The 14,123-nt window shown below is 50.1% G+C and overlaps 1 protein-coding gene across 10 annotated transcripts in view; it reads left to right on the forward strand.

The window, feature by feature from the left end:
• The window catches only part of NCOR2 (nuclear receptor corepressor 2), a 259,628-nt gene that overhangs the window by 81,753 nt on the left and 163,752 nt on the right, over positions 1 to 14,123 (forward strand). For 9 of the 10 annotated variants that reach the window (XM_068157439.1, XM_068157445.1, XM_068157447.1 and 6 more), the window contains exon 3: positions 12,631 to 12,758. In XM_068157439.1, the coding sequence (XP_068013540.1) occupies positions 12,631 to 12,758 (128 nt within the window). Of the gene's footprint in view, positions 1 to 6,078; positions 6,121 to 12,630; positions 12,759 to 14,123 lie in introns of those variants that run through there. The other variant, XM_068157446.1, reaches the window with a different exon arrangement.

Genomic DNA, 14,123 nt, shown 5'->3' on the forward strand with positions numbered 1-14,123 from the left:
CCGCCTGTCTCAGCTGTTCGCAAAGAGTGTCCTGTTTGGCAGTGCTGTGAGCTGGACCCTGGCCACGGCTCTGGGGCTGGAGCCCATCTCTGGTGGGACTGCTGGGAGAGGAGAGCCCAGTTGCTTTGAAGTTGCAGCCCTGTTTAATATTAAAGTCAGCGGTATTTGCTTGCATGTCTTGGCCAGGTCAGCTTTGTCATGGGGTGTGTTTGTACAGTGAGAGCTTGTTTGGAAGATAGCGAAAGGAGCCAAAACCAACCCAACACTAGCGTGTCTTGCATCTGATTAGATTTTGATTCTGGTTTGCCGCGTTCCATGACGTCCTTTCCTGAGAACTGGGAATCTGTCAGCCCAGAGATCCTTATCCTGGTGGTGGAAGTGCCCTGGGTCGCCTCCTGGGTGTGTGCAGCATGGCTGCAAATGCCGTTGTAATATAAATAAATAATGACAGGCCAGCTGTGACAGTGGCACCCAGGGAAGTGTGGCCCGGCAGGAACACTGAGCTCAGAAATGAGCTGTGGCATTATTTGAGGTTTGTAGATGCTTTATGAAGAGTGATACAAAGGATTGCAGCTGTTTGATTTCACAGATGAGGCAAGTGAGAAGATGTGTTGTCAAGGGGCAGAAGGCAGTGGGAGAGTGCTTGGGCATTTACTTCTCCCATTCTATAAGTTCTAAGGGAATATCCAACGAAACAGGGGGAAAAAAGATGTCTTTCAAACAGAAATATGCTTTGTACCTATGGGAAGCACATTCCAAGAGTTACTGCTGAGTTTGGGGGTGCCAGGAAAGAGGCAGTATTGGTCAACTGAGGGTCTTTGTTGGGTGGTGCCAGCTCTTAGGTGCCAGCTTTGGGCAGGGCTGTGTGAACTCGTGGGTCTGATCCAGGCTGAACTCTGATGGGTGATGCCACAAACAGGCTCTTCCTCAGGGTACACTGGTCTCCAACTGTATTGGTCTGTCCTTATCCTTTTCACTGAGACATCTGGTCTCAACAGCTGTCAGGGAGGTGAGATGTGAAAATGGTGCAGTATTTTACAATAGCCAGACATTTCATTCCATCTTGGGGGGGGGGAAACTAACTGTAAAAAAATCTCTGACAAGTGTGTGTGCTTCTAAAGGCAAGGAGGAAGCTTGGTGAAAGCTCTGGTTGCTTTGACTGTCTTCAGGTAAAACTAAAATCACCCGCAATCCACAGCTGTTTCTTAAGAGTACTGAGTGGTTCCTGGCCAAAGTGCAGGGGAAACATTTCTGTTTTCCATGTTCATTAGCTGTGATATTGGGATGCTTAGTTAACTTCTGCCATGTTCAGCTTGGGAACAGAGGAGTCGTTTGAATGCTCCATGACCTTTAGCTAAAGGTGACAAAACACATTACTTATGTTGTTAACCTTCTAACGTGTCCACAGCTCATACTTTCACAAAGGAAAATTTCCCGTGAAGGATATTCATTTTCAGGCAACCTGCAGATACTTTCTGTAAACAGATCAATTTCCCTGCACAGCACATGTCCCTCTTGCTTTTTAAAGCCACTTGGTGATCAATATTCCCAGGGCACAGAAGGGTTCCCCTCTCTTCCTCCTGTGTGGATCCAGTTTCTTGCTGTGGCCCCCCTTACCAGTCATCCTTCTCCTGGTAGTGCCCTGACATGTTGGAGCTGCAGGAATGATCTAGCTGCAGATGCTGGGATCTACAGGAGATGCTGGGGCTTGGGGCACACAGGGTACCCTTGTGCAGCAGTATCTGTGCCAAAACAGCTTCTGCTTTTGGACTGCTTCAAGTGTTTAACAACTAGAGATACAGATTTGGGCAATAGTGGGAAAGATGGAGGTATGTGCATATGAGATTAGTGTTCCATCACTTGAATCCCCATCAGTGAGCACTGTCCCCTCCCTGCAGAATGGGGTACTGGATATGCCTCCTGCATGCTGTTTGCCCATATTCCCTGCAGGGCTTTAGCTGAGATGGAGAGATGAGCTTAACCCCTCCTCAACTCCTCTGCTTCATCTGAGACCTTCGTGCCTTCTGCCGTGCCAGCTCTCCTGTCTGGGAGTAGCTCTGTGGTTCCTTTATTAAATTCCCTGTTTGCAAAATGCTTGTGCAGGAGCGTCCCAGCCTGATCCCTCATTATTTTTGGCCCATGATAAATAACTGCCTTGTCTGTCTCAACCAGAGACAAGAGCTTGGTGCAAACTTGTGTGCTGATTTGGTGTCCCAGCCAAATGGTGGCCTGGGGGGAATGGAGTGCCTTCCCTGCCCAGACTCCTCCTCCTAGCAGTCTGAGCAGGGTGAGTTAAACGCAGCGCCCTGCCGTGGAAGGTGCTGTAAGGAGATGGCAGCTCTGGAGGTGGCAGGAGCTCTTCTCTCTGCAGTGACATGATCAGCAGGGCAGGGCGACACCAGGTAAGCCTGCAGGGAGGCTGCCTGTTAAGCGTTACGGGCGCGAGGTGCCTTTGCTGCTGTGTTGGTTTTCCTTGGAGTAGTTATTCACACTTTCATCTGCTGGAAGCAAAATGCCAGCCTGTGTCGGTGCTCCAGGAGCTTGCAGAATGGAAGAGTTTATGGTGCCAAATGCTAAAATCCCCCAGGCTGCGAAGAGCCTTCTTCAACCACCTCCGAGCTCAAAGCAAAGCCTCCTGCTACCAGCTGTGCAGCTGAGTGGAGGGGAGCTCATGCCAGAGAGTTGCATCCTGAATTCTGCCTGCCAGGCTCCAGAGAGCGTTGTAAGGAATGACTTGAAAAATCAAAAGCCTACCTTGGAAATGCTGACCTGATCGGCTCTGTCAGAGTTGAAATTGGAGCAATCTCTCCTGAGGACCTTCCCAGCGGAGGATTGCTTGAGCTCTGAGCAGTTCCGTGGTGGATTGGGGAAACTTGGCCTAGTGCTGTGGGACTTGGAGAGTGTGGAGGTGAAGGAACAGAACATGTAATTCTCTGCCCTGGGGTGTCTCTCCCATTGCCAGGCAGCCGGAGTTGGCTTACCGCAGCTTGCATTTAAAGCTCATTTTCTCTAGGATTCAGCCTTTATCCAAAGCAGTTCTTTTTCTTCAAGCTACTGTAAACTTCTCTGGCTCCTCCTTAATCTGCTTTTTGGGCGTGATCTGATGCAGAGGGTGGTGCTTTGCTTTTGATTGAACTCAAGATCCACAGAGTTAGAAAGGACTTCTGCTACATATGTGGTTTGGCAGGAGTAGAGACTCCCTACAGCTGTGTTTGGAGACATAAAGCTTTTGTCTGCACTCTTAGACTGAGTCTGTCTGTATCATCCCACTATCTTCTGCAAACACCTTCTGCAAGATCAGGTGCTTTTGCTGGTTGTCAGTGTCACCATACTTACATAGAGTACCCACCAAATCAGATTGTGGCCTGAAGGTCTGACTGTGGAGGGGTAATGAAGTGTAGGAGAGATGTCAAAAGGCAAAGGGGCCCTGCATGTGTTTGCAGATAGGTTATGGGTGTTGTGTGGGAGCATGGGTGGTGGGAGGTGCTGGGGGACTATGCTACAGAAGAGATACAATGATAAGCAGAATGACCTGGTGCTTTAGAAGTAGAACTTTTGGATTTGCTGTTTGAAGAGAGCTGCTCACCCCACATGGGTATTTGTGACCGCAGGTGGCTTCACGAAGCAGAGGAGCAGGTATGGGGACTGGAGGAAAGGCAGACAGGTCATTCCTGGCTCAAAGGCGCCTGGATGCGACTGGGACAAAAGTCTTGCAATGGAGACTGAAAAGCAGCACTGTAATGGATGTGTTGCAGCTCTGTGGCCACTTCTGTCTGCTGGGGAGAGGGCTGGCGGCTGGCTCTAGCACCCAGTGCCGGTCAGATGATTGGAAAGCCACAACAGCTGAGAGCTGCCCCCATGGAGACGTGACTTCTCCTCCATGAATGGCATATTCAGATGGGACAGCTAAACCCTGCTGACAGCCCCGGGTTGGAGGAGGGGGCGTTAGGAAGGATGCATTACTGCGCAGCTGGTACTGCCACCGATGGCGCTGGCAGCAGACGTGGCCTCAGCGCAGGGAGGGCAGGAGAAATCAATGCCTTCCAAGAAGGGGCCACGCGCAGTGTGGTCACCTCCTAAAACAAAAGGCCAAGTCAGCAGCTTGGGAGAGATGGATGGCAGTGAGGCTGTGTCAGAACAATGAGGGCATTTGTCTTTTCAGCACATGTTGCATCTTCGTAGGCAAGATAAAAATGCGTGCATTCAGCCAGGTTTTATTACTGACCTTATCTTCAACAGAGGAGCTGATTGTGGGGGAGTTGCTTTTTGGTTTTATGCCGGGTTGTTTTGTGGTTGTTTTTTTCCCCCCCTTAAATTTGCAGTGAGCTCCTCCCAGGGTCTCGGGGAGGAAGTGAGACAGACAGCAGTGTACTTGTGGACAACCTGTTCTGATCAATAACCACGTCCTTTGCTTCAGGGGAGGTTTTCAGTAGCAGAGGATTTCTCCTCTTTGCTGGGGAGGCTTTGGGTGATGGGCTCTATGCCGTACTTGACCCCTCACAGCTGTGTCAGCAGTGGCTTGGCTACTGCCCTTGTTCCTCCCAAACCTTCCCTCTTCCTCTCACCTGGAACTCCATTGGGAAAAATTCTCTCCAGGCAAAGACTAAGAAGTGAATTTCTTGGTTTGATGAGCAACAGTGGTGCTGCTGGTGCTGAAGGCTATCCAGGCACCAGAGAGCTTTGCCTTTTGTTGGTAAAATAGGTCATGCTCACTGCTGGCAGGAGGAGAATTAAAGCAACTTCTTTCAAAGTTCAGGGTGTGCATAGCAGAGGTGAGGGGCATCCCCTGCCTCTGGCAAAGCTACTGGCGTGGTGGCCATGCTGCTTGGGCCACCCCACCTTGGAGTGGAGAGCTGTTCCATCTGGCTTGCAGGCAGCAGCCCTCCCTCCTGCTCCAGCCAAGGGGCTCAAGCAGTAGTTTATTGCACAAATTAATTGCTGCAGAATCCAAGGCCCTAGCAGGTTTCAATTTGGGGTAGCTGCTCCATGCTCTTGGGGTGTGGGAGGCTCAACCTGCTGTGTGCTTCCCAAGGTAATGGGGTGGTTTCCCAGTCCAAGGCTGAGCAGTTAAGTCTTGGCCACCATGTTGGGCCTCTCTGACTTGTGTGTCCCTTCCAGGCATCCTCATTGTATAGGAAATAGTTCTGGCTGTCTGAGGCATAGGGCACACTCCGATTTGGGGAAACACCAGCAAAGAAGCAGCAAGGGGAAGGTGATGGAGCATGTGGGCACTGCTCTGGGCAATGCTGGCTGCAGCTGCTCTTAGCTCTTCTCTCAGAAAATACAAATAGAAATTAGGATACCTAAGATAAAGGGGAGATACGTGGTGCCAGTGGGATGTAACTGGGGGACAAGGGGAGTGTGTGGAGTGCCAGGACAGCTCTAAAGTGCCCAGCTCTGGCTCTCTGTGCCACCACTACCACAGTTTTTGGGGATTACCAGCTCCACTGCCGTCGCCCATCAGTTCCACGGAAGTTGAAAGGAGGTCCCAGAAGGGTGTATGTGTTGCTCACGAGCAGAAGGAACAGTCCAGGCATCCTCTCTTGAAATTAGAGAAGGGGCAGTTTGTGTCTAGTGAAATAAACAGGGATGCTCTGCCATGGTTTTTTGCTCGCTCTTTGGACCGTGCCATTATTAATCAGCTTCACTTAAGCTAAATGCTTGGGAGAGCTTCAGCAGAAGCAGATCATTGAGAAATACAAGTTATTCACGACACAGCACTGGGCGAGCTCGTAGCAAGCAGCCCACGGCCTAATCCTTGGTGGAGGTGGCGAGGAGCTGGGATTTACTCTTCAGTCAACATGTGCAGTGCCCTGGCCTGTTTGCTGGCCTGCCAGAGGTTATGAGGACAGTGTGTGGGGCAGTGGCTTGTAGCTGGGCGAGGGCTGCTGTGCCTGGGGAGTTGGGCAGCCCGCACCTGATGCTGTGATTAGCGGTGGCAGTTGGCGTGGGTGCCACCCCTGCCGGGGAGCCGGCTCAGCTGGCGGATGTGGTGAGTGACCCCGGGACCGCTCCTCCGCGACGTCACTGCAAAACAGGAGCTGGTGGTTTTGTAGGTGAAGCTGCCTCTGCACTGAGACTCAGCAGGGAGCTCCTGGTGCTCTCTTGGCTGGAGACGTGGTAAGCCATGGGGGAACGGAGGTAATGCTTCAGGCTGCTCGAGCTGTGCTACAGGTGCTGGTCTGGCCATGCTCTAGGTCTCCATGGCTTTGCTCTGGAGCTGTTTTCCAAGGAAGCCAGAAGCAATGGGAATTTGCACTTGTTTCTCTGCTGGCTGGTGGGAGGAAGAGAGGAGGAGCAGTTCGCCTCTCTGTTGCAAGATCAGCTCCAGGCTTCCTTTCTGTAGGCCTTGTACTCCTGGGGTCTTCTCCTCAGGGGCTAATTCTTGTAGCCATGGGAATGCCATCTGGATGGAACAGTTGGTAGATGCCTCGCTCGTATGGATGTGCTCTGTGCTGTAGATGAGAGAGCAGAGTTGCTGCTGGTCATGGCATAGTGTTGTCTGCTGCTGTGGGTCAGTGCCTGGGGTGCTTCCAGCATCAATTTCAAACCTCCTTTGCTTCCTCCTCTTCATGGGTCAGGCAGCCCAGCTCCAAAGAGCTGCAGCCTGCAGGGGAAGGAGAACTGAAGCAGAGCAGCAATGCGTGTGTTCAAAACAGAAAGTGAGAGAGGCAGGAGGGCTGCCTGCAGCCAGCAGTTCAGTCTGTGGGTTATCCCCATGTCAGAGGACAGCTTGGAAGGTTTTGGTGGAGATATGATAGTAGGAAAGGCAGCAGGCTTGGAAGGTTGAAAAAAACCCCAAAGGTATGAAGGGGGGGAGGGGGTGGGGAATCAACACCTCCTCCCCACCCCTTTCTTCAGGGCTGTCTCTGCTTCTATGCTGCCAAGGGCTTTGCTGTAACATTGCATTCAGTCTCCTGGCTTTAGACAGTTTGATTAGTGTGTCTTAATGAGCCTGATAGACTCAGGTTATTTAGGGTTAGAGGAATTACCAGGGAAGGGAGGGAGACAGCACTCTTGGTGCTCCCAAAGTAAGTAATAACACAAAGACTTGGAGACTGGGAGTGCTTTTACCAGCTCCCTCTTCCAGCACCTCCAGGCCAGGGCAGTGAGGACATGTCCAGTCTCCTTGCTGGCAGCACAGGATGATTTTGGCCGCCTGGGCAGGACCCAAGTACCTCTTCAGTCTGCTGCATGAGGAAGCATATTTTAATGAGGCTGCATTTGGCTCGTCAGCATTTCGTTTATCTAAACGTTGAACTTGTGCTGAGTTGCTCTGCCACGTGATTTGTGGCACTGTAGACACTTTCTGTCTGTCCCTCTTTGGCCATGGCTCAATCCAGCCTGCAGTTTTTTGTTGTGGTGAGGGGCCAGGAGCTGCTCAGGAGGACTCTCTGGAGCCATCTCTCACCAGAGTAGGTTTCTAGCTATATCTAGGCAGAAAGTGTCTGTATTTCAGCTGTTTTCCCCTCAAGACCTTTCCTCACTAGTTGCTGCAGCAGGCAGCATTTGTGAGATGTCTTTAGCATCACCCATGTCAGGCTTTGACTGACACAAATTTGATGAATGAGAATTAGAGCCCTGTGTAAAGGCCAGGGCTTTGCAGCATTTGTGTGGGATGCTGAGTTTTGCCCCTATGTACTTATCCAGCTAGCTGCTGATTTGCAGCATATGCTGTGGGCCTCTGAAATCTTCTGGTGATGATACCAGCAGCTCTTCATCTGTATTCCCCATCACTTGATTTCTAAGCAGCAGCCTCACAGCCCCACGTCACTGCTATGTGTCCCTTCTGCTTATGGCAGTGTGCAGCCCCTTCTTGGCAGGTTGCTCAGAGCTGGAGCAGTGCAGCATGAGGCTGAGCTGCCTCAGCCCTGAGAAGCCTGCTCCTGGATTGGATTTCATGCAGGTGATGTGCTCAGGGGCTGGCATGGCTGCACAGTTTGAAATGGAATGCTGGAGGACAACTGTCTGTGCTGGAGGACAGACATGTCCTCCTGGATCATCCTGCCAGTGCTCAGTGGTAGAGGTGTTTTGGGGAGACCTCTGTGCTGGCTGTCTGGGGCTGTATCTTCCTTGCTCAGACAAACTCTCTAACTGCTTACAGGGCTGTTTCTTTGTCATGGTGTGGAGTTGCTTCCACCAGAGGATGGATGCCCCAGGGACTGGCCTGACTAAAGAACTGCTGTGAGGTGTGGGTGGGACAGAGGGTGTGACCGTGGCAGCTCAGCCTTGGCATTGCTGGGCTGGGTGTTAAATCATCTACAGCTCCAGACAGTGTCGTCTGGAGGGAGGGAACTGGTCTGTTTGTTTATACTCTGCTTGTGTGGTTAGAGGAGACAGAGTTCCTTTCACCCAGGGTTATATTTTGGGAAGCTCCTTTTTTATCAGGAGAATGATAAAGTCTTGACGTTGAGACTTCCAAAGTGATTTTGATTGCTTAGCTTTTGTTTTAGAAACATTTTCCCTCGTTTGCCTGAATAAAGAGCCTTAACAGAAGTGAAGAAGGTGCTCATCTTCTCTTTGCATCCCTTCATGCCCTCTGCAAACCCTCCTTTCATCCATCCCCAAATCTGTTGAGGTGCTAAAGCCCTTGGCTACCTGTGTTTTCTATCCTTCCTTAATCTCTGTTTTGTGGTATTTGCTGAATTAATGAAGCTTAGTAGAATTTCTAAGTCTTGTGGTTCCCTGAACCACAGGAAAACAGCAGAAAAGTTGGTGTAAAAGGAACAAAGTCTTGACTGGGGGCAGTGGGAGGACTGAGGGCCCTGGAGAAGATGCTTCAATACATCAGCAGGTTTGGGGGGAGTGGGAGGAGGGTTTACAGAGGGCAGGAAGAGGTGTAAAGAGAGGGAGATGGTTAGCAAAAAACAGTAAAGCCATGGGGAGGAAAAAGGAGCAGTGTGTAGCTTGGGGCTACAGGGCTGGGGTTTTTTTTCAGTTGTTTTATTTCAGATGTCTTTTGAGCTGCCCTTGAGCAGGTGCCAAGGCTATGCTAGTAATTTTGAGTCAGGATGGGGGCTATGTCCTGTTTGTGCTGTATGCTTTGGTGGTGGGGAACTCACATGGCACAAGCTGGATGCTGCTCCAATCTTCTCTGTGTGTGGAAAGTGCCACAGTGCTGGCAGCAAGGTGCTCTCCAGCATATGTCTTTAGAACACTGCTGAATGAAATCTAAGCCTCTTCTGAAGGCAGCTCATAAACCTTCCTGGCATTTGCATCTGAAAAACACAGCCATAGCTCACCATGCAATTTACTGGAGTAACTTTCTGAGCAATTAATCCACCTACATCCTGCCAGGTCTCCCACGGTTCCTTTGACAGTTTGTCACAGGGCACAGAACCCTTCCTCCTCACTAATTTTTAGGCTGTGTTTTCTTTTCATGCAGCTGAACACTGATGTGAGCAAAGCAGGGCAGGTCAGAGGCAGCTGGGCAATGTCTAGAAAAGTAGGAGCTGGTGCTCACCAGCTTTGTCCGTGGTGGGGAAGCTGGAGAGGCACATCTGCCATGAGCCCAGGCCTGAGCTAATGGCCCAGCATTGTAGAATCAGGGAATCATAGAGTGGTTTGGGTCGGAAGGGACCTGCAAAGGTTATCTAGTCTAACCCTCCTGCAGTAAGCAGGGAAATCCTCCAACTAGATCAGGCTGCTCAGAGCCTTGTTGAGTCTGACCTTGGATATCTCCAGGGATGGGACTTCAGCCACCTGTTCTAGTGTTCCACCACCCTTGTTCCTGGCATCCAACTTAAATCTGCTCTTCTCTAATTTCAAACCATTGCCCCTTGTCTTATCACTCCAGGCCTTTATAAACAGTCCATGAGCTTCCCTATTGTTTCAGGCCATGCTAGCAGGCTCTGAGCACCACCAGCAATTTTCTGACAGGGGTTGGGTGGGGGGGGAAGGCAAAGCTCAGCTGGGTGTGGGCAGGGGGAAAAGGAAAAACAGATGGGTCTTGGGACATGCAAGAGCCCTCCCCCCACCCTGGCCTTTTTTTTTTCCTCAAGGGCACAGACTTCAAGCCTCCCAGACGGGTAATTCTTGTTTATACACTCACAGAAGGTGACAGTCCTGCTTGTGGGCCTCTTGGTGTGTCTTCCCCAGACTTTTTTTTTTTTTGTTTGTTTGTTTTAAGTTTCAAACCAAGACAACTGTGAACGTGGAGAAGCAGCAGTTCTGCTTTGGATGGGGGTGAGAGCTAACGGGCTCCTTCACTCCAGATGTCTGAGTTCATCCCACTAGTGCCTGGACCAATGACATACCCCTGTCCTGCAGTCCACATATGGTACTCTGTGAGGACTCTAGAGCTGAAGAATCACAGAATCGCCAAGGTTGAAAGAGACCTCAAAGATCATGAAGTCCAACCTGTCACCACAGACCTCATGACTAGACCATGGCACCAAGTGCCATGTCCAATTCCCTCTTGGACACCTCTAGGGGTGGTGACTCCACCACCTCCCTGGGCAGCACATTCCAATGGCTAATGACTCTATCAGTGAAGAACTTCCTCCTCACCTTGAGCCTAAACTTCCCCTGGTACAGCTTGAGATTGTGTCCTCTTGTTCTAGTTGCCTGGGAGAAGAGACCAATCCCCTCCTGGCTGAGAAACAGTGTCATGGGATGGTGTCCTCTCTGTACACCTGGGTTTACAGCAGAAGTGAAACATCATGGAATGAGTTGATGCTGTCCTAGCAATGCACTCCTTGTGTTGCAAGAACCCATGTGAAGACACCACTTGCCTCAGGGGCTGATATCTGAAGTGGCCAGGCTGGAGAGGGTGACCAGGAGTTTGGGGTGGGCAGAGGCTCCTGGTTGCTGGTGTTTGCCAAGATCAGCCTGAACAGAAGGGAGCAGCAGCACACTGTTGCCTGATGCTGGGGAGAAGTGAACCTGGTTCAGGCTGGTGCACTTTTCTAGACACAAAGAAGTGGTGTCCCTCAGACTCCACCATTCCCCTTCTGCCTTCATTCCATATCTGGCTCTTTCAGCTCTTCTGTGAGAGCACCTGAATGTGGGGTAGGCCATCTGCTTGGCTTGGCTTCCCTAGACCAGGAGCTTCCAAGTCCATTTTTCTTCTTGTCTTTCCAGAAAGCTGCTGTGCAAACATCTTGGTTTATCCTCTGGCAGCTAAAGATGTTGTTTCGATATTCCTTTCTACCCTGCAGCTGGCTGGAGGAGAGCATGGCATCCATCATTGGGCTACTCTCTTCACTTACAGAAGGAAGAGAAGGGGTTCTGCAGAGACACCTTGGAGAGAAGGGGGCTTCAGGGGCAGGTTGTTGCTATTTAAGCTTCCAAATCTTTTCTTTGCCCATTATGCCCACTTGCTGGGACACACTTCTCCAGCTTCCCTAGTGCTGGAGCTTGTCAATCTTCACTGCAACTGATCAGATAACTTCTATGGCAGCTGTTAGGGGCAGGAGTCCCCCTGCCCACATGCACTTGGTATTTGATTTATTGATTTTAGACTCTGAAATGTCTTTTTGCCTTTTTTTGGGGGTGGTGGTGTGTGTTTGTGTGTTGTTTTGTTTTTTGGTGTTTGGTGTGGGGTTTTTTTTGTCCCAGTTACAGCTGTTCAGAATAAACTCCCAGGTGGGATTGGTTCTTCTAAGGTGAATGTGTGTCAGTGTTACCAGGGATATTCTGTGACAGGGCTTTCTCTGCCATTGCTGAAGGTCTTTGTTAATTAGATGATTAGTCTTCTGGTCAAGTACCTATCTGCAAATGGAAAAAAAGAGGAGTTGAATGTAGCTGCTAAAATACTGTTGCTGGAATCAGTCTGTGGCAGAGAGCAGGAGGGCTTCTTATTTAATTAAATTTGGGAACATACTGTACTGTGCTCTCAAGGGTCAGGGAACAAAAGGGACGTACACATAATAAGTAGCAAACTGTCCTTTCAAACCCCTTGAGCTCAACCCAGGGGAGCTGTGCTTAAAGGGACACTCTCCAAATAACATTTCAGATATATCTTTTTCTTTCTCCCTCCCCCCCCAAGTTCTTCACGCTGCTGCATGGATTATTGAAGCTGAAAGTATCTTGTGCCTTTAATTTCCCCTTTACCTGTTCTTCCTCTCAGATTAAGCTGTCACCAGGACTGCTTGGATGAAAAAAATCCCTGTGTGCATGCTTGGCAGCTGGGTTGAGCTTGTTGGGGTCCTCATCCCATGGGCCAACTTATGAGCAGCCCCAGTAAAAGGCTGGAAGCAGGTTGGACTGAGCTGCCAGTGCAGTGTGATGCAGGGATGGAGATTAGTGGGAACCCTTTTGCTGGGGCAGGAGCACTGAGCTTTGTGGTCCAGCACCCAGTGCTTCAAAGGAGGACTACCTAGATATTTATTTATTTTCCTGAGTTGTCAGAGAATGGTTTGGGTTGGAAGGGACCTTAAAGATCATCTAGTTCAATAATTCTGCATGACACCTGCCACTAGACCAGGTTGCTCAAAGCCCCATCCAGCCTGACCTTCAACACTTCCAAGGATGGGGCACCCACAGCCTCTCAGTAACCTGTTCCAGTGTCTGACCACCCTCGCAGGGAAGAACTTCTTCCTTACATCTAAACTTAATCTACCCTCATGTTCAATGCTTGCTTAAAGGTTGCCACCAGCCTAACCAGCTCTTCTGTGTTTGCTCCTGCAGGACGTTGCACTGTTGGAGTACCAGCATCATTCCAGGGATTTTGCTTCCCACCTCCCTCCGGGGTCAATCATGCAGCCGCAGCGGCGGAGACCATCCCTGCTCTCCGAGTTCCAGCCAGGCAATGAAAGGTACCAGTTCCCTGCCTTCCCTTGGGACATGGGCATCCCAACCACATCTGGGAGTATTCTGTGCAGGGCTGGGGGTGGAGGAGGGCTGGGGGAGACCTGAGCAAAGTTATGTTTTTGTCTGTGCTGCTTTAGCTTTGTTGTGCTACTGCAAGTGGCACCTTTGCCTTGTGGTTTCTTCCCTTGAACTATCATGCATCTCGAAGATGTTTTAAAACCACTAAACACCACTCCCCCACCCCTTTTCTGTGAAGCTACACGTTGCTGTAACTGGTTGCAGTGGCTTGCGTCAGTGTAGGAAGTAAAGGTGTGTGGTTGGATTTGGTCTGTGGCTCCCGAGGCTGAAGGGAGGAGTGAGAAGAGCTCATTTCCACTGTGCATCTCCTCTTCCTCTTTGCTCTTCCTCCCTGCTTTCAGTGTGATGTTTTTCTTTCAGCATTTCCTTCACAGCTTTCTCCAAAGTGAGGGCTTGTGTTTTTTCTGTCTGATCCCCTCACAGCACACTCTCTGTCCCTGTTTTCTTCGCTAGCTTCCCATGGGAGCCTGGCAGTGGTTTTGGGTGCTCCTCAGGGAAAGTGCTGCGTGGCTGGGAAAGCTGTAGACACTTTAACCACAGGAGCTGCTCTGTTCTGAAGGTCATCACTCTCACTCCCTGTTTCATCTCAAAATGCTGCTTTTTCATAGTTTCTCTTCTTCATTTGATGCTTAGTGGTTTTGGAAGAAAGCTGGCCTGGAAGTGAAATAAGAGCCTTGCTGCAGCGGATTCATGCAGAACAGTTTTATTGAGTGCTTATTCCATAGGCTGAGAATAAAACCAGAGTCACAGAGATGAATCTGTTTCTTTAAAATCATAATTGTTAGGGGAGAGGAGGAAGAACTCAGGGAGTGGGATACATAAGGGCATAGGTGCAGACAGGATGCTCTTTTCTGATAGGCTGAGTTCAGCTTGGTGCTCAGCAGAAACATGAGAATTTGGAAGCACATCCAAATTCTCACCCCAAAATCCACACCCAGCTCTCATCCTGATGAGAATTTAGGAGCACAAACGCAGCCACCAAAGTTAGTGTTACATCTGTCCTCCTGGATGTGCTCTTCTGGATGGCACCTGCATGCACAGAGGGCATTATCATTTTGGATGGCTTCTTGTAGCAGGTTGCGTTGCCGTAGCACGCTTTGCTTTCTCAGTGCTTTAATTTCTGCACTCAGATTAACATGGCTGAGTTGGAAGTGGGTCAGGTTCAGCTAAATTTGGGGGAGGTGAGTAAAGAGGACCCAGCAACATGCTGGTGCCTGGTTTTGTTTTTCATACTACTTAGGGTTTGCAAAATGGAGAACCAGTTCTGCTCTCCAGTAAAGTGAAGGTTTCAA

Source organism: Melanerpes formicivorus, unplaced genomic scaffold, assembly GCF_026170545.1.
Source record: "Melanerpes formicivorus ecotype bairdi unplaced genomic scaffold, bMelFor1.0.p_v2 SCAF_36, whole genome shotgun sequence".
Taxonomy (NCBI): Eukaryota; Metazoa; Chordata; class Aves; order Piciformes; family Picidae; genus Melanerpes; species Melanerpes formicivorus.